At 45.1% G+C, this 18,289-nt stretch overlaps 4 protein-coding genes across 5 annotated transcripts; 3 read left to right on the forward strand and 1 right to left on the reverse strand.

The window, feature by feature from the left end:
* Positions 1–1,191: 1,191 nt before the first annotated feature.
* Positions 1,192–6,781, forward strand: LOC112894187 (vesicle-associated protein 1-2-like). Its single transcript, XM_025961814.1, has 8 exons — positions 1,192–1,571; positions 3,006–3,076; positions 3,450–3,531; positions 4,190–4,305; positions 4,397–4,921; positions 5,363–5,425; positions 5,527–5,604; positions 6,336–6,781. Exons 1-8 carry the CDS (start codon positions 1,523–1,525, stop codon positions 6,444–6,446), a joined length of 1,095 nt encoding a protein of 364 aa, XP_025817599.1. The 5' UTR covers positions 1,192–1,522; the 3' UTR covers positions 6,447–6,781.
* A 177-nt stretch (positions 6,782–6,958) lies between these two features.
* Positions 6,959–14,353, reverse strand: LOC112894189. 2 transcript variants are annotated; one of them, XR_003228964.1, is made up of 5 exons: positions 13,118–14,353; positions 10,804–12,905; positions 10,251–10,310; positions 7,441–7,475; positions 6,959–7,168 (listed from the first exon to the last, which is right to left on the reverse strand). XR_003228964.1 is itself a non-coding variant. In XM_025961817.1 (4 exons), exons 1-4 carry the CDS (start codon positions 10,901–10,903, stop codon positions 7,034–7,036), a joined length of 330 nt encoding a protein of 109 aa, XP_025817602.1. In that variant the 5' UTR covers positions 10,904–12,964; the 3' UTR covers positions 6,959–7,033. The 2 variants fall into 2 exon arrangements, 1 of the variants encoding a protein (XP_025817602.1); XM_025961817.1 differs by lacking the exon at positions 13,118–14,353 and having other exon boundaries at positions 10,804–12,964.
* On the forward strand, positions 7,430–10,019 carry LOC112894183 (titin homolog). Its single transcript, XM_025961811.1, has 2 exons — positions 7,430–9,383; positions 9,615–10,019. The coding sequence occupies exons 1-2, from the start codon at positions 7,835–7,837 to the stop codon at positions 9,749–9,751; spliced, it is 1,686 nt and encodes a 561-aa protein (XP_025817596.1). The 5' UTR covers positions 7,430–7,834; the 3' UTR covers positions 9,752–10,019.
* A 467-nt stretch (positions 14,354–14,820) lies between the features above and the next one.
* Positions 14,821–18,284, forward strand: LOC112894188 (probable feruloyl esterase A). Its single transcript, XM_025961816.1, has 11 exons — positions 14,821–15,090; positions 15,200–15,269; positions 15,908–15,987; positions 16,144–16,209; positions 16,306–16,353; positions 16,428–16,495; positions 16,735–16,807; positions 16,893–17,054; positions 17,379–17,573; positions 17,684–17,772; positions 17,894–18,284. Exons 2-11 carry the CDS (start codon positions 15,203–15,205, stop codon positions 18,081–18,083), a joined length of 1,038 nt encoding a protein of 345 aa, XP_025817601.1. The 5' UTR covers positions 14,821–15,090; positions 15,200–15,202; the 3' UTR covers positions 18,084–18,284.
* The last annotated feature ends 5 nt before the right edge of the window (positions 18,285–18,289 follow it).

Genomic DNA, 18,289 nt, shown 5'->3' on the forward strand with positions numbered 1-18,289 from the left:
ACATGTACCACAGGAAAAGGAGCTAGCCCCCGTAGCCCGTGCATTGCAAAACAGCTGTTTTCAGCTACTCCACTAAACAAATTTGTTAGTTGCAAAAGGTGAAGCAATACCAAGCAGTGTGTGCTATCTTTTTGAGCGGAGACATGTTTAGAACTCGGGTAGCTTTAAGTCATGAGCCCCATGTCATTAGATCATTGAATGAGAAAAAGGATTTCCTTTGTAGAAATGTTTCTTTTTTCTCTATGGCCGCGTTAGACTGCTAGTCCTAAAAGAGGTGCATTGGCTAATCACTTTGCCCTATCTAGCATCCCCTACGAGTATATACTAGCTCTGCTCTGCCGCTGCCCTACATACCCAATTCCAAAGGTTTCGAACAGAGATAATTATTCGATGAAAAATGACAAACTAATCATGATACATTAGCCTGTCGCAAACATCCGATCCCCCAATCAAAACTAGAGCCGCAGCTAATCACCTCCCCCCCGCCGCCGCCGATGGTTAAGGAGCGGGCGCACATGCTCTTGGTCACTCTCCTAAGCTTGTTTGTGGCAGCAATGGCAAGATTAGTACCCGTACTGCTCGGATCGTCTGGTGCCTAACTTTTACGGATGGGCAGATCGATGATGGCATGCACCCCGCAGCCATGTGGAAATCCTCGGCCGATGTCGCCTCTAGCTCCCTCGTCTCTACTCTCTACCCCCGGGTCGCAGCGGGAACCACAGCATCAGAACTGACAGCGGCCCGCCTCCCAACCAACCATGAGGCTCCACGTGGCAGCGCCCAATGGGCCCGCCGTACCGTTTGGCGATCCACTCCGCGCCGCGATGCGCGGGCCGCGTGGTGTGTGAGTGTGACTCTAGCAGCGGCCCTCCACAGAAATTCAAGGCCCAGTCACCGGGACTGACCCGCACGGTGCGCTCGAGCCCCGCCACGTCACTGCCGACACGGCGGTGAAGGCGGCCGGCCCCACCTGCCAGTACCCCTCTTCAGAAATCCACGCCGCTGTGTCGACGCTACTACTTGCACTCAAGGGCCTGGCCTATTGCCAAGTTGCAAGCGAGGTCCACGTTCGCTGTGAGAGGTGAAAAGGTTGCGGGGCGTGTAGGGACGGATCTGCAAAAACGGGCAGAGGTCTGCCGGCTGGACCCCGCACCGATAAAATCCGGACCCACACCACGCCCCTGGGAAACCTCGCCGCCTGCTCCGCGTCCCCCGCTCCCATTCCCAGCCCCCTCGTCAAAACCGCCGCGGACGCGAGGGGAGAGAGCGACAAGCCCACGACGAAGTGGCCTCCCCTTCCCTCCCCGTCCTCCCGTCCCGTCGTCTTCACTCCAACTCCTCCTCCTCTGCTGCTGCTATTGCGATTGGGAGGGCGGTCCTTGTCGCGAGCGACGCCGAGGCTTCGGGACGGGGATTGATTGCACGACCCCGCCAGACTCGGTGCCGAATTACTCTAGTGGGCAGCGGCGCGCGCTCCGGTGGTGGTGGTGTAGCCGGCGTGTTTGAGGAACCTGCGGCGGCGATGGGCCAGGACCTCGTCGAGATCCACCCGCGCGAGCTCCAGTTCACCTGTAAGTCCCTCCCGCCTCCTCCCTGCTCCGCTGTTCTGATCTGCCTCTGCCGGCGTACTGCACGAGTAGATGATGCTGGCGACGCGCTCGATTGCCGCGGCGTGCGGCATCGATTGTCCGCTTCGATTCGATGTTTTTGTTAGCTTAGCTCGCGTTTTGCGCTTGGCGGATTCCGGATGGCGTGCGGAGGTTTCGAACGCTTTCCGCCGTTTGGGGTTGATTTTGCCTGGTTGTTAGTTGGAGTGCTTTGAATTGATCACAGAGTAGCTCTCCTATGAATTACCACTGCTGCGTTTGGGGATGGGGCTCGGAACTTTTCGAGATGTATTCGATGGAGTAGCAGCCAAGTTAAACCACCTTGGGACTTGTGAATTTGGGAAGGCAGCAACGGTTCCGCGAACTTTTATTTTTCCTCTGCTTGCTTTTCTCAGTTTTAACGGTTTCGTCAACTTTAGACCACCACCTTGCAGAATTTCTCTTTCTCTCTCATCACTGGATTACAGGATCCAGTCGACGCAGTGAGCATAGCCCTTTCCCCCCTTTACTTTGTCAGTAATGCGTGACAGTATAGAGCTCGGAACTTTTCTTCTAGACTAGTACTTTAGTTGGTTGCTTCCATTCTGTTCGTTTGGTTAGAAACAGATAGATTTCGTGGTGCGAGTGGTTGTAAAGTCTAGTGGCTGGTGGGGTGTGTGTGTCAGCGTGTGAGAGAGGCAGGGAGGGAGGGGTCTGCTTGGCAGTTGGTTCGTGTTTGGTTTGTTAACATGAAAGTGAGCTAATGGCTCACACCTTTCCCAATATCAATTGTGTTGAGAGAGAAGGAACTTGATGAGAGGAAAAGGTGTTAAGGTTTGTGAACACGGTAAATTATTTGGCAGCCATAAACTGCAATTGTGCTGCAGAGCTCTTGAGTTGGACCTGGATTGAGTACAACCATAGCTGTAACTGATTGTGTCTCAAGAAGGTTACACAATGAAGTGAAAATGGTCCTATGAGTGTTCTCGGGGGAAAAAAGACACAACGAATATGCTAAGAGTAATAGTTGTGGGACCCATAGTGAAATATTATGCTACTGATCTTTTTAAAAGAAGGTCTACGAGTTTTCCACGTCACTATTTTTCTCTGGTTTCTGTGTGAACATGGGCAATGCATTTGTCGAATATGTGCGTTATCAAATGGAGACTCTGATTTTTCACAGGATGAACCAAATGTCTCTCACAGATACCTATCCATATTGAAATCTTAAAATAGATCATCTGGTCAATTGCAGATTGGTTATTAGAGCTAACCTCAGCATTCTTATTCCTTATACATTCATACATCTTTGTTCTGATAGTGCTTTTTAAATGTGTCATTTCATTTCAAACATAGAATTCTGTCTCCATTCTTCTTTATTTTTAAAATCTGACCCCCTTTTTTCTGCTTGGTTTTCAGTTGAGGTGAAGAAACAAAGTTCATGTACTGTCCATCTAGTCAACAAGTCCAATGAATATGTTGCTTTCAAGGTTTGTCAGCAACTTTAATGTACATCTCAATTATTTCCTATTTTCTCTCAAAGTCTTTCTCCAATTGTACTAATGGGTTGCCACTGTAATGTCCGAGCTTCTAATATTCTGTTCTTAAGCAAAAATTCTCCACTATTTACTATAATGTTGAGTGGGTATTTGGGATGATAATGAAGGATCTTGGGAAGTAAAAAATGTCAATCTCTTACCATCTAGTTAGTTTCTGATTATGCTAGAGCTATAACTAGATGTTTTGTTGCCTGGGCTTTGTGTATTCTGCTCTCATTTTATGCTAAATGGGATGATCGCGTTGAATGTGTTTTTGGAAAACTGCAATATCTGATCTTGTCTTTCTTTTTCTCGAATTGGCTAGGTTAAAACAACATCTCCAAAAAGATACTGTGTTCGACCAAATACTGGAGTTATCCTTCCTAGGAAAACATGTGAATTCACAGGTATGCATCTGCGGGCCACTTTTATTGATAATCATGGTTTGTCTATGGGATGTTCATTGAAGTAGAACCATCTTGAGAGTACCCATATCAATATACATCTAAGAATTATGCTTACTTGAGGGTTAGAAGTTGAAATGGAGATACATGGTAGCCATCTTTATTCTGGTATGGAGTACTGTTTCACTATCATAGATGTTGGTTTAGGAAGTCCATTTGGGTTTGTAAATAGATGTCGTTTTGGGTTTCAAGGCAACATTTTTCACCACATTTCCTATTTGGATATTTGTATTTGGTGTTTAAGAGATGGAAGAATATTAGCAGGTAAAGAAAAAGGGCAATTCAGTAATTATTGATATCCTCCTGGTTCAGTGTGCATGAATCTAAAGCGATAAGTATTCAGACCGGAGGTAGTAAGTAGTAACTATCTAAATCCTAAATCATTTCTAAATTGAACGGTTTGACTCTTGTTTGATGTTCATTATAAGTGGATTCCTTCATTACTTTCCCTGCCCATCAAATTCACATGTGTGCTTGCTATTCGTACATGGCAATAGTAATAAAACTTCTCTCTTTTTTTACCTTGTCAGATTTCTTCTTATGTTAACTACATTATTATTTTCTCTTATATTATTGGCGCCTGATTTTTACTTAAATGTAGTTACCATGCAAGCACTCCGAACTGCTCCACCAGACATGCAATTAAAAGACAAGTTTTTGGTGCAGACCACAGTTGTTCCTTATGGTACATCTGATGAGAACCTTGTTCCTGCCTTTGTAAGCAACACAGCTGTAACCCTTAATCGCATGGTGTTCTTTTCATGTCATTTGCTCCAATTGTAAATCTCACTAATTCTTTTATTGTCAGTTCTCCAAAGAAACTGGCAGGTACATTGAGGAAAGTAAATTGAGAGTTGTCCTTGTTAGTGCATCCCATTCTCTTGAAGAGGAACCCATTAATGGAGTTCACGACACTGAGCCAGCTGTTGAAGTTCCTGTACTGAAAGAGATGCCAAATATAGAGAACGAAGTGCCAGCTGTTGCAAAAGAAGTTCCTCCCCCTCTGGAACAAACTCCAGCAATTGCAACTGAAATACCTTCACCTGTCAAAGAGACTCCAGGCTTGAGAGAAATTCCTGTGCCAATAAATGAAGCACCAGCTGCATTGACAGAATCTTCTTCCAATCAAAAAGATTCATCTGCTATTGCTATTGAACCTGCCTCTACTGTTACAATTGAACATGCCCCTGCTACTACGATTGAATCCCCTCCTTTGAAACAAAGCACTGCAGTTTTTAAGGAATCTCCTCCACTGGAGAAAACTCCTCCTAAAGAAGCTGTTATGCTAAGTGATCGAGGACTTTTCAATGTGCAGAACCATCAATTATCTCATGTAAGCTTCCATTATATAGTGCACTGTATGCCATTTTCCTAAGTTTAGCTTAATCTAAGATGAAGATCAGTACGTCTGTCAAACATGTTTTTGATGCAATGTAGTGCTAGTTACAAGCCAACTTCTAGCTCAACAGAGTCACATAGGCCCCAAGGAGATTCCTAGTTATGAAATAAGATGGTGAAGAGCTAATTAAAAACGGGATTCAATTTTGAATTGTGGCCAGAGAAAACTAAATTAGACAAGTGTGTGAGTATGCATCTTCCATAACACAGTCCTGATTTATTTCTTTCACAGCCTTCAAGTCAACATAATATTAACCTCTTGTGTCTATGGCTCTTATTGGATCCATCTTTAGCCTATGCTACTTGCGGGACAAAAGGTTCCTTATTCTTGTTGTACAACCAATTTGTTGACTTTCTCCTTGTACATATGTACCAGGTAACAGAAGATGTTCAGAATCTGAAGTCAAAGCTCAACAATCTTGAATCAAAATTGGAAGAGGTAAGCTGAATACCATGGGATATTTTGGTTCACCTGAACAAGTATCAGGATAATATTATCATTGAACTCTGAAGATACTCTATTATGTTTCTGTTGTGTAGGCTGAAAGGATGATAATAAGGCTAAGAGAAGAGAGCAGAAGTACCACCCAGGAGCGGGACAAGTTACAGCAAGAAATGGTATGTCTTGAACTTCATCAATATATAGATGTCTGAAAAATATAGAAGACCTGTATATACTATAAATTAAAAGAAAGGGCATTCTCAAACACATGGTTTACAACTTACTCATAAAGAAGAAGCGTGAAAAAGCTAAAATGCCTTTCAGCAACAATTTGCTCCCCCTCCTGTTGCTGTTTGGCCTGAAATTTCTAGGTGCAGCACATTTATAGTCACAATGAATGAGAGGGGCTGCATTTTCGTTGTCAGATCGGCGCAACAATGCATCATGCCATTAACTGGTTCAGGTAGATTCTTCGTGCCATGTTTCCCGGTTGAGGCATTTATCCGCTGCAGGAGCTATCCATCCAGGATTTCATATGCTTAATGGTCCCCAGATATCATCTGACAAACAATATCGCAGTTATTTCCCGATATATGTCTTTAGATCCGCATGGTTGGTGGATAGTCACCTGATATTATCTCCATCTGAAAATTAGCCATGGCACATGATAAAGCAGAATAGTCGCCATTAACTGCCCACTGTGGAATTTGCTGTTTCTTCTTGAAATTGCTTTTTACTATCGGCTGTGATTGCTGATATATGTAATTTTTTTTCTGAGGTAGACAAAATAGACCCATGTACGTCAGATGAAATCGCTCTTTTCCTATCATCGAGTTTATTTTGATTTTTCAGTTGGCTTTGGCTATCCAACTTCTTTTATTTCTAATATCATGCATGTCTTGGCCAGGTATTTCTAAGAAAGAAGGGTGCTCCCAGGAGTCAAGTGGGCTTTCCCTTGCTGTTTGTGGTGTACGTGGCGCTTCTTGGTACCTCACTCGGTTACCTGCTGCGATTATGAGTTCCGTGCTCAGCAGCTGGGGTGCTCGATGTGGCAAGAGAGTTGAAGGGCAGTCGCACTCCAAAATCTTGGAGAGGAGCATTTGTTAGCATTATTAGTGCAGATGGTTTTGGATATAACAGCGGTGGCAAACTAAATTACCAGTTGCCTGTATGTATAGAACAGTTCTTTTTGCGTTGTATAGAACCCACCCAAAAGATGCCTGTTGCGCTGCCTCGTAGATTAACCTGGGTTTATTCCATTTGCCCAAGTTTTTCTTTTTTACAGTTTGCTGGATTCGGTTCTCCTGAATGATTACAATCTTTTGTGTTATTTACCATTTGGTTCGTGACACAGTTTGTGGGCCAGGTTATCTTTGACCCGACATGCATTGGAGTCGCAAGACAATGTCTCCAAAATCCAAGAGTCACTAACGCAGGGATCGTGTCAAGATATCAAATGACAACCAGACTTAGTCAGGTTTTCACCAGTGTTTATTGATCAGTAGTTGCATAAAAAGGACACGCATAGCGAACTGGAAACAGAAATCTATTCATCCAGATAGGGCTATGCACTGCAGAGGATGAGCAGGGTACAGCACCAGTAAGCTACGTTATTTCACATGGAGGACCTGGCCAGGACGGCATCAGAAAGGCGGCGGCCGCTGGCCGCCGGGGCCGGGGTGGCCGAGGAACGGCGGGCAGCAGTCCTACTCCTGGAGCAGGCAGCAGAGAACGTAGAAGCTGCACAAGCACAGCAGTCAACAGCACAAGAGGCTCATGTCAAGAGCCATCAGAGTGAAAGCTTCCTGGCTCACACCGCCGTTCATTCCTTTCATGGTATTGTGATCTAGAAAACTAGAAAACTAGAAAAACATGGTATTTGTTGTCCACCAAATCAACATTTGTATCCTAGTCAGCATATTGGCGGCGGGGGGGGGGGGGGGGGGGGGGGGAGGAGGAGTTGGGGGTGGAGATAATGACGCCTGAATAGTTCTGTCAGCAAGGACAAATACCTGGAGGCCAGCCGAGCCCGATGAGGTAAGACAGCCTGCAGGAACAATGCTTGTCAAAAAACAGTTCTCTAAGCGAAGCAAATTTTACAGCAACGATGAGCTTGAATTAGACAAATAGTACACTTGTGACAACCTCTTCAACAAAAAACACAGAAACTTATGTCTTTTATGAAGAAAAAAAACCTATTGCTTGTTTATGGTTTCCCTAAATTTGTCAAATCATGCATGCATGCACGCAATTTCCCCACGAGCTTGCCCATTCATGCATGCACGTGGCATATAACTCCCTAATCTCCAGCGACTTCTCCTTGCCTCAAATCCTAGACCCCATTCTTCTTCCTCTCGTTGCGTTTGCATCCCGACGTTCTCTCCTCTCCATCTCCTTTGAGCCACCATGGGCTGCGGTGGCTCCAAAGAAGCTGTGGTCAAAGGCAATTCCGGCAGCAGCAGATGCAATCGCTTCAGGAGGAAATCCAGCGTCGTCGCCGACGCCACCCAGCCGTCCCGTGTGCCTCCGCCATCTGATAATGGCTCTGCCGTGGTTGCGAAAGCCAATGACGAGGTGGTCACTGGTGCAAAGGACAAGGCAACTACATCAACACAGAAGGCCATTGAGGAGAAGAAACAGGAGGGGATCAACAGCAAGGCTGATCAGGTCGTCAAGGACAACAGAGAAGCATTCGCTGTGAAGGAGGCCAATGCGATAGCAACAGCGAACACCATCCCTGACAAGAAAGAGGTTGAGATCAAGAAGGATGAAGCAATTATCAAGGATGCTAAAGAAGCGATCACCATTGAGAAGGGCAAAGAGGCATTGACCGAGAAGGCCACCAAGGATAAGGAACAGCAGGAGGACAAGGAAGATGAGGTTCTCAAGGACAAAATGGTCGCTAATCAGAAGAACGATGTGGCATCAACCGAGAATGTCATCACCGAGGAGAAAAAAGAAGATATCAAGAATGATGATGTCGTCGAGATATCGACGGAGGGAGCCATCGAGAACAAGAAAAATGAGGGTGAAAACAAAGAGATGGCATCTGAAGAGAATGATGATGATGCACTGACTGAGGACGTTGCATCGACTGAGGACGATGTCGTGGAGAACAAGGATGATTTCGGTGTCACCTTCCCAGTTGTGATGCTGACAGAGGATGATGGCAGTGTCACCTTCAGAGTACCAGATGACGCCATCACCAAGGATGATGACAAGGACGATGACAGTGTTACCTTCCCAACACCCCCGGCAACCAAGGGCAGGAACATGGTTGCCATGGTGACCGAGGAGGATGGAAGTATCACCTTTGCGGTACCAGTTGCCCCTGTGACCAAGGATGATGACAGTGTTTCCTTCACAGCTGCCCCCGAGACCAAGGACGACGACGTGCTTGCCATGGTTACTGAGGAGGGTGGCAGTGTCACCTTTGCAAAACCGGTAGCCCCTGTGACCAAGGATGGTCACAATGTTACCTTGGCAGCTGCCCCCACGACTAAGGACGATGACAGTGTTACCTTGGCAGCTTCCCCAACGACCGAGGACAATGACATTGTCACCTTAACAGCTGCCCCGGTTGAGGAGGAGGTGGCAGAGCAACTTGAGCCTTCTGAGGACAATGGGGAGGTGAAAAATGAGGCAGAGCTCACAGAGCCTACTGTTTTCGAGGATAAGGAGTCCATGACCGAAGTTGATGGCACAACAGAAGGGAAGGAGGAGGAGGTGGCAGAGCAATCCAAACCTTCTGAAGATAATGAGGTGGTAAAAGATGAGGCAGAGCTCCCAGACCCTACTGTTGTTGAGCAGGTGATGACCGAAGTTGTCGAGACACTGAAAGTGGAGGAGGGGAAGTTGGAGACTGTCGGGGAGATCAAAGTCGAGCAAGATGAGGAGAGTGTCTCCAAAGTGCCCCAGGAGGAAAGTTCTAGTGCGGTTTTGAGAGACGAGGATGGTAGGTTGAATTTTCTTGATTGCTAATTGTGCTATATGCCAACCACACATTTCTTCTATATTGGTCATGATAAGTGATCAGGGCCTAATTAACCATGCATCTGCTGCTATCCTTAATTTCTAATCATTTTGTTTCTTGACACCATCATTCCCTACATGGAAGCATGTCTATAGTTCTGCTCTGGTGCATCATCATGTGCTGACACAAAACTTCCATTCGTCCCATGTGCAGGGGAATCAGATGGGAAGCAACCAATTGATTCCAAGGAGACTATAACCACTGAGGAAAAGGCAGAGGAGTTGGCTGTCCCAGAGAAGGAGAACGATGATGAAAAGGCTCCTTCTCCAAGTGCATCGACTTTGAACTGAAAAATGATGTACCATGGCAGATGACATGTATGCGTCATTGAATGGTCAATGTGCTCTGTTCCTTTTAGTCACCAGAATTGTGCATGCATATGTGTTCTTACCTCTTACCGCTACATGCTTACAGACCTGGTAGCGTGACTGTCATTCTGTTTAATACAGCGTTAAGATATTTGTCTAACAGTATCATTTTAGTAGCAGTTATACTAACTATGATTTTCAATTTAGTTGGTAAATAATTGTTGATGAGTTTGTTGCATTAGCAAATGAGGCCACAGAACAGTACATTAAGTCAGCATATTCTTTTCTAGTACAGGTTGTCTTGTCTTTATTCGAAAAATTTAAAATGTAAATGGTAATAGGAAAATGAGGAATCAAGAGTTGGGTAGCCATTTTTAGAAGTCATTATCAACCCAATTACAGTTAGTATAGCATATGGTATGATACAATGAAAACAACTTTAGCAAGTGTCTATCTATTGAAGTACCAATGATGTGCATACCAGAATTCAAGTTGATGTTGACGGCCCACAGTTTAATTGCTATAGATAGATCTAACTGTCCTGTGAATGAAGCAAAATTTGAGAAAAACATACCCACAGGCCACAACTGCATAGCTATATACTGAAAAAAAAAACAGCAAATTATTGAAGACAACCTGGTTCCACCAGTATCAGCACATGCTACTAACATGGATTTCAGTGTCAATATAACCAAATTAATACTTGATAACGACAGTACAGATCAGACGGGTATGAATTTGACCAGGATATACTGAAAGGAAAACCAGGAAGTTAATGCCATATAACATGCCTACTGATGTGGCTGTAACAAACTATATCCTAGTTGGGTGGTGGTGGTACTATTGGTGTGGAATTGATTGGTTGAGTGAGTCGTCTCATCTGCAACCAAAAGGACCAAATAAGAAAAAAGAAAATGCAACATGGAAAAGTGGATAGTGATGTCTCAACAACTAAGACCAACCCACAGCCACAAAACAAAGCCTGAAAGCAAAGAAGATTCATATCAAACATACCATATAATAGAAAGACTGACCTGTATCCCCAGTCATTGCCATAAAGAAATTCCACAAGCCAAGAAAGAAGCCTTTAGCCAAGTCCCACCCCTCCTTCATCCTCATTCTACCAAGAGTCATCTCCTCCTCCCCCTCTAACAGCTAACATGGGCAAGCTGTGTTGCAGCCAAGAAGATGATGAGCCGGCGTTCAACCTGCTGGGGCTGCTTGTTACCATCGTCCTCGCCTTGCTGCTGCTGATGATGTGCACACCTCCCCGACGCAGGCGCTGCATCGCCGTCTACCCTTGCTGCTAAGATGGGGCGACACCATCACTCAAGGCAGGGAGGGCCATCTTCTGAGATGTGCTGAGGTGAACAAGAGATGAGGAGCACCAAGCAAGGCATTGGTTTTCTGATGTTAAGTTCAGTTAAGTTCAAATTTCTATGAAATAAATTATGCTTAGTTGTAAATCATTCTACTGCTATCAATGTGGATACTGTGAAAGGTTGATCTGTAACACGATCTAAAAGTTATCGAGAAATTGACTACCAAAATTTGTTGATTTGGTATTTGAGTCATCTTCTGCAAGAGTTTTTTTGGACCCAATTATATTTTTGGTCAAATCAGAAAAAGGAACTTAATGAGCCAATTGTATCATCTCTTTAGAAAACTTTCCAGACCATGTGCACAGCTTAGGATTCATTTTTTATTTATCAAGTAAGAAGTGTGAGTAGCTGGTCATTTGGTCCCAGTTCATGAATCGCATGATCAGTCTGTACTATTTTAGTGTCAACGAATGAAAAGAATCTTAGCAGATTCAAAGATATCGAATTCAACAATTACATCTGTGTCACTGTGTGGTGGTGAACAGCAGATCTATTGGCTCAAGTAGAAAGTGAGTGAAGCAGATAAATCATGGTTGAGCATTGAGATGGAGAAATGGAAGTAACATCTGTAAAGTAATAGGTCAAACTCATAAGCAAGCTGCCACTGCAATAACATCGTATCACCTCTGCCGTCGCCGCCGCAGAAGAGGAACGCCTCCGCCTACCGCGCCGGTCGCACGAGCAAGCGAGGGGAAGCCACCGGAGGGGAGAGAGGGCATAGACTCTAGATTGATCTGGCCGCGAAGCCGCAGTCCGATCTAGTCTATCCCCTGCTTGTGACCGCTCCAACGCTTTCCTCCTCCTCGTCGACCATGTACCTTTTTCTCGGCGGCGGTAGTGGGTAGCTGGCCACTTTGAAATCCATGGTGCTAGACGTGTAGGAGCGGGGTGCGAAGGCGGAAACCCGCATGGTAAGGGAAGGGGGAGCTGGAGGACTAGCTGGAGTCTATTTCGCCGAGAGGAGGCTGCCGTCGCCGTCGCCGGACGGGAAGGGAGCATCAGCCATGGCCCATGGGGCAGAGTGCGGAGAGGGACTATTTCGCAAACTATTATTCCCGTTAAGGGACTTTTATGTAAACAATCGGATCGCGATTAATAATCGCGATCTGATCCGGAGGTTTTGCGTAAATAATCGGATCGCGATTAATAATCACGATCCAATACGGGGGTTTTATCTAAAATATTTTATCTAAAACGTCGATTTACGGGGTTTTGTGTAAATTATTTAGGGGATTTTATGTAAAATATTGGACGAAAGGGTATTTTGTAAAAAATTTCGACTGACCGGAGACGAGCAAGCTCTGTCCGCGACGGCCATGGCGGCTCCGGACCGCCGACCGAGCCCTTCTCGCCGCGCCCTCGGAATGTCCATGGAGGAATGGCTTCTTCCAAACCCGAGCCGCCTCAGCGTGCACACCGCATCCATGCCCCTCAACCCAGAAACCAAATCAGAAGCTTTCAACCGTGCCGCGAGGTCCAGGCGTCATGGTGATCGGAGAGGGCGACGGTGCGAATGGAACGGAGACGCCGGCCGTCTGCTCCACGGAGACGATAATCCTGTATACAGAAGAGGGCGTGCCGGCGCTGGGTAGGATCGACGAATCGGCGAATCGCTGCACGCGCGCCGTTTCTAGCTCGAGCCCCCTGCATCCTTATGGCATCCAGAGCCGTCGGCAAAAGAAAATCTACTGACAGCACAGCTGAGTTCTTGGTGGGATGAGGATGAAGAAGGCGACCGAGGGAGTCAACTTCACCTGCGAAGTAGGATGGTTATCCAATAGAATTAATTTATATGGCATGCCACTCTAATTTATTTTCTTTTCTAAATTATTTATACAGAATGATATTCTAATCCATTTTATTAATATTTTAGGTCGATCCAATAAACCAATATATATATATAACTTGCATCCCTAAGTAGAAAGTTATGCTGATTTTGCAACTCATTCCATTGCACTTTTCTTACCTTTTGTTCATGCACATGCTGCAAAATGTTGATCTCCACCCTGGTCTGGAAGGAATGGGGAAAATGGCTACACTGAAACTTGTTGATTGGATAGTGGAGTCAACTTCACCACATCGGGAGTTGATCAGCTCATCATCTCTCAGAAGATCCTCTGGTATGTCATTGAAGGCGGCAGGCGCCACAAATTCGTCAGCTGCAACAAGCTAGTCGTCGCTCCGTCGCTCGTGAGCTGAAACTCTGAACTGTTGGGATTCAGTGAAAGCAGAACCAGCTGAAGTAGGATTCAGTGAGAAAGTGGTTTCAAGCAGATCAATGGGTCACCGTGGTCATGCACGGGCAGGCTCTTCTCAGCTGGTGACCACACTGGACAAGCTGGGCCGTAAAACGGAGGAGCGGTGAGCTCTCTGGCTTGTAGGCATGGTCGATGGTGGACGGAGAGTGGAGAGACCATGTTTTTGTTGGTATATTTAGCAAACTTTTTGAGGCGAGTGAGGTAAGATCCGAATGGTAGCAAATTGAACTAAAGTGGCTTGCAGCAACCACACGGTGATGTGCTGCACAATCTTATTTTTAGAGGAAAGTTTACTGACGCTGAGACGATGCAGGCTGGTTTGGTTCCCCGCGCACGCCATCGATGAAGAACAGGGGGAAGCGGGGGATAACAATCTCGCTCCATCCATTCAGATTCAGATATCAAGACCCAAAACTACCACTGACAGTCACACGGCACCGTTCCGTGCTCCCAACGGTTTTGTGCCCAGACCGTTTCGTCCTTCTCAACCGGGGGGCCCATCGACGTCGATGTGGCGCCGCAACCCAAGTCTCCTCCGTCTCTTTTGTCTCCGGCACGCCTGGCTGAGACGTCCAAGGATGTTCCTTGCGTGGCAGCCTCCCCAATTGGCAATTCCCTGCCGCTGCACCTCTGACTCTGATCCGTCCAAGCAAAAGCAATTCAGTTTGACGCAGCTACGCCTGTTAGAACGGCTCATTCGCCGCCGGCGAGCAATTCTGAATGGCTCCGTGTGATCGCCGGAGCAAGATTCGCCAGCCGGCCAGCAAAGGGATAAACATACAAGCAGCAAAAGCCTGGCTGAAATAAATCAAATCAAAGATGGGGGCTCGTTTTCAGAAGAGATCGATCGATCGATCGGCAGGGGCAGCGAATCTGGGTCGCAGCAGCACATCGATCGTTAGTTAACCTTTGCAGTGGTTGCCGCGTGAAGAAGCTACGTCGAGCTCATGCATAACCACCTCAACAAACTGATGGATCGGCGCATCGCGTGCCATCCTCCAAAGTCCAAAGTCCAAAGTCCAATGGAAACGGAAAAGAAAGCTCGATCTAGCTGCGATGTCCCCCGGCACGAGAAACGCAATCTGTTTGGTGAAACAGGGCGCTGATCGCTCGTGCCCAGCTCCTTCTCGCCGTTCGTTTCATTTGCTTGATTCCTTCCTCCTGACATCTCTTGCCACCGTACGATCTACGATGCAGTCTCAATGTCACCCGTCAGAGCTGGCCGTGGTCAGTGTAGCTGCAGAAGAGACTTATGCAGTGCCGTCATGATCTTACTGCACCTTTCTTTCTGGGTTGGGGACGGATCGTGACCCGCTTCGTTACCAATCCGAATCCCGATAAGGTTCAGGGGGGCATCCGTGTCATTTCACACCGACCCAGTGTTCTTGTTCTCGCTCCTATATAAGATCACCCCTAATCTAATCACCGTGCCGTGCTCTCGCTTCTTCGCTCCATTAATTTATCAGTCCTAATTTATTTTATTATTTCCGTCTTCTCAACTTAGTATCCCGACTGTCCCCGCACCTCCAGAAAGTCAGAACTCGGATTGCTTGTCAGAATAAAATTTCGCACTGGTTCGGATTGGCCAATCGGGGATCCTCCAGTCTCCTCCCCAAGTTCTTGCGCTCCACGATCGTGCGCGACGGGTTTTCGGCCTGGGTTCCGCCGATTTCGGCCTCCGGTAAGCGACTCCAGAGCTATTTCACCCAATTTCTTCCAGAATTAGTTGACTTCGTGCGGGATTCGTCGTGATTTTGAGTGCGCCTGGTTTCTCCGTGCTGTGTTTTCAGGGCATGGAGCGCCGCGGGTTGCTAAAGGCGGCTCTTTTGCTGTGCTTGCTTGCTGTTTGCTCCGGGAGAGGTAAGCAATTAGCCCCCACAATGTTGCGTTGTAACTGTGCCTGCTTGTATTTAGAGGTGCTCATTCCACTTCATTTGGTCCAGTTTGGTATGCGCATGGGAGCATTTGTGAAAAAAAAAGAGAGAGAAACAATCTGCAAACAGATGAGATAGTCAATTTTTCAGAAGCCACTGGATGAACTGACATGCTGTTTATTTCTAAAACGAAAATAGGGTACCACATACATGGCAAATTACAGTGCAATACGCCGAAACATGTTCCGGCCATGTTTTTATGCTAACCCATTTAGTAGTATACATAATACCTTGCTTTTTCATTTCAATTCTTGAGGTTGAAAACGTTGGAGGCGTGTCCTGTTGGTATGGTTTTGTAGCCTGGTCATAGTCAGTTTTCTTGAACAAGTGACATCAATATTTTTGTATATTAGTACATTAGTTTGCATGCAGATTTGATTCAAAGACGCCACATATTTCCACTTTAACTTCTGAAGAAATTTTCTGTATGATTATAATTTCCATGTTACATACTATTGTTTTTGTTAGCTGGTTTGTCTCCAAGTATTCATCATGTTCCATATTACTCTTCAGTATTTTCTTAATGATGAATCTTGATCACTATTCTTTACTTTTGTCAAACAGAACTTACGATCAAACATAACCCCTCCACTACCATATACAACTCCACTCTTGCCAAGATACTTGTGGAGTATGCTGCTGCGGTAAACTCATTTACCTTTCTTCCCTTAGTTTTTCCTCAATGTCAATTAATTCCTTCCACTATTTACGCAAAATTCATACAAAAACATACCACTATGTGTAGGTTTCTGCATTTTCTTTTACCATGTTTTGTAGTTAAATGTCGTGATATTTTGCAGATCTATACTGCTGATTTGACACAATTGTTTAATTGGACATGTGCTCGATGCACTGACTTGATCAAGGTAAACCTTCACTACCACTCGCCTATGTTCTGAGTCTTTCCATCCCACCTTATGTAATTTTGGGGATGGATGATGAAATCTTATTGGATGACCCAGGGGTTCGAGATGATAGAGATCGTTGTAAATGTCGAGAACTGCTTGGAGGTTCTTCCCTACTTTTTTCGTACCTTTATCTCCATATCGTATAGTATACTGATCATGTTTCAATGAATAAGCAGGCATATGTTGGTTTTGCTAGTGATATTAATGCTGCTGTTGTTGTGTTTAGAGGAACTCAAGAGAACAGGTACATTAGATCTCTTTTTTGCTTATAGTTCTTAAAAACTGATATTCTTGTTTCAATTCAGAACTTCTGCCACTTTAAACTTACATGAATAGATCAGTTATGTGCTACTACCATTCATTATGATGCATTTTATCTGTTATAAATACTTGACCTTTTTAGTTGAAAATGAGGTATATCTCTGTGCAATGTGTAAAAATGTACTTTGTTACCTTAACTGTACTGGTTGTCCAATTTCTCAGCATTCAGAATTGGATAGAGGACTTGTTATGGAAACAGCTTGATCTTGACTATCCTGGTATGCCTGAAGCAATGGTGAGTATAGCTGAAGGATTATAGTTAAACTGCACTTGTGATAAACCCGGTTCATATTTCATACTAGTATTCTACCTGGTTATAGGTGCACCGAGGGTTTTATTCTGCCTACCACAACACGACACTACGTGATGGAGTAGTCAGCGGTATTCAAAAGACTAGGAAATTTTATGGAGATATTCCAATCATGATCACGGGGCATTCAATGGGTGGGGCTATGGCTTCATTTTGTGCACTTGATCTTGTTGTAAGTACTGAGCCTTGCCTGAAGCATATGCGCTTTAAGCTTTTACTACTTGTTCTTCAGAAACTTATGCTCGATAGCTATATTTGCAGCTGTTGGGTTAGCCTGTTGTGGAGACGATGTTTCTTCATCTTTCATTTAGCAACCTAAAGCTTATTTTGTGTTTCGGACAATCTTCCACATGTCTGAGCAGTTAGAATTTTGCCATGTTTACTAAATTAAAAAGTTTGGACTGCCATGTTTCCTTAAAAAACAAGACTATTTTGCCAAAACTTTCTTCCTTCTTGTTTAACTTCTACATCCAAATAAATGTCCATGTTCTTTTAGGTGAACTACGGACTGGATGGCGTAAAACTGATGACATTTGGGCAGCCTCGTATTGGCAATGCTGCTTTTGCTTCTTATTTCAAGACATACTTGCCTCATGCAATTCGAGTTACTCATGCCCACGATATCGTGCCCCACCTGCCACCATACTTCTCATTCTTCCCAGAGAAGACCTATCATCACTTCCCAAGAGAGGTATGATATGCACTCTAGAGTACAATTACTATTACTATTCCACTTTTACAGATAGCTGGTACTCCTGGTTTCTATGCTTCCCTAGATTCCAATATTTTTCATTTCTTCAGGTATGGATCCATAACATTGGACTAGGAAGCTTAGTGTACTCTGTGGAGAAGATCTGTGATGATTCTGGTGAAGACCCAACATGCAGCAGGTCCGCGATCTCTCTCAGATGAAAGAACACAGCAGATGCATTGTTATCATTTCTTTTCTTTCTCTTCACTTTTAACTTTTGGGAGCTTTTCATACTCAGCTATATATCTGTTGGTATTCAGGTCGGTAAGTGGAATTAGCGTGCGTGACCATATATACTATCTCGGTGTCAGCATGCATGCAGAAGACTGGAGCAGCTGCAGAATCGTCATGGACTACAGCAAATTGCAGTATCAGATGGACCTCAACGGTAATGTCATATTATCAAAGCAACCTGGTTTGTCGAATGATAGAGGATTCACTGCCCAGTGAACCAATGTATGATGTGTATAGTACGATAGCATCACGAATCAGTAATGTGAGCTACCACTGCACAGATGTTCCCTCTCATCTCCCTTGTGATGCTAGCTGTTAAATTATTCCTGCATCAAACAGGAGGGTGAAAGGAGCATGCAGATTTGGATATGCTTGCTGTAAATGTGGTTGCGTAATATATTGCTCAGTTTGCAAACATATGT

The sequence above is a fragment of the Panicum hallii genome, chromosome 5 (assembly GCF_002211085.1).
Source record: "Panicum hallii strain FIL2 chromosome 5, PHallii_v3.1, whole genome shotgun sequence".
Lineage (NCBI taxonomy): Eukaryota > Viridiplantae > Streptophyta > Magnoliopsida > Poales > Poaceae > Panicum > Panicum hallii.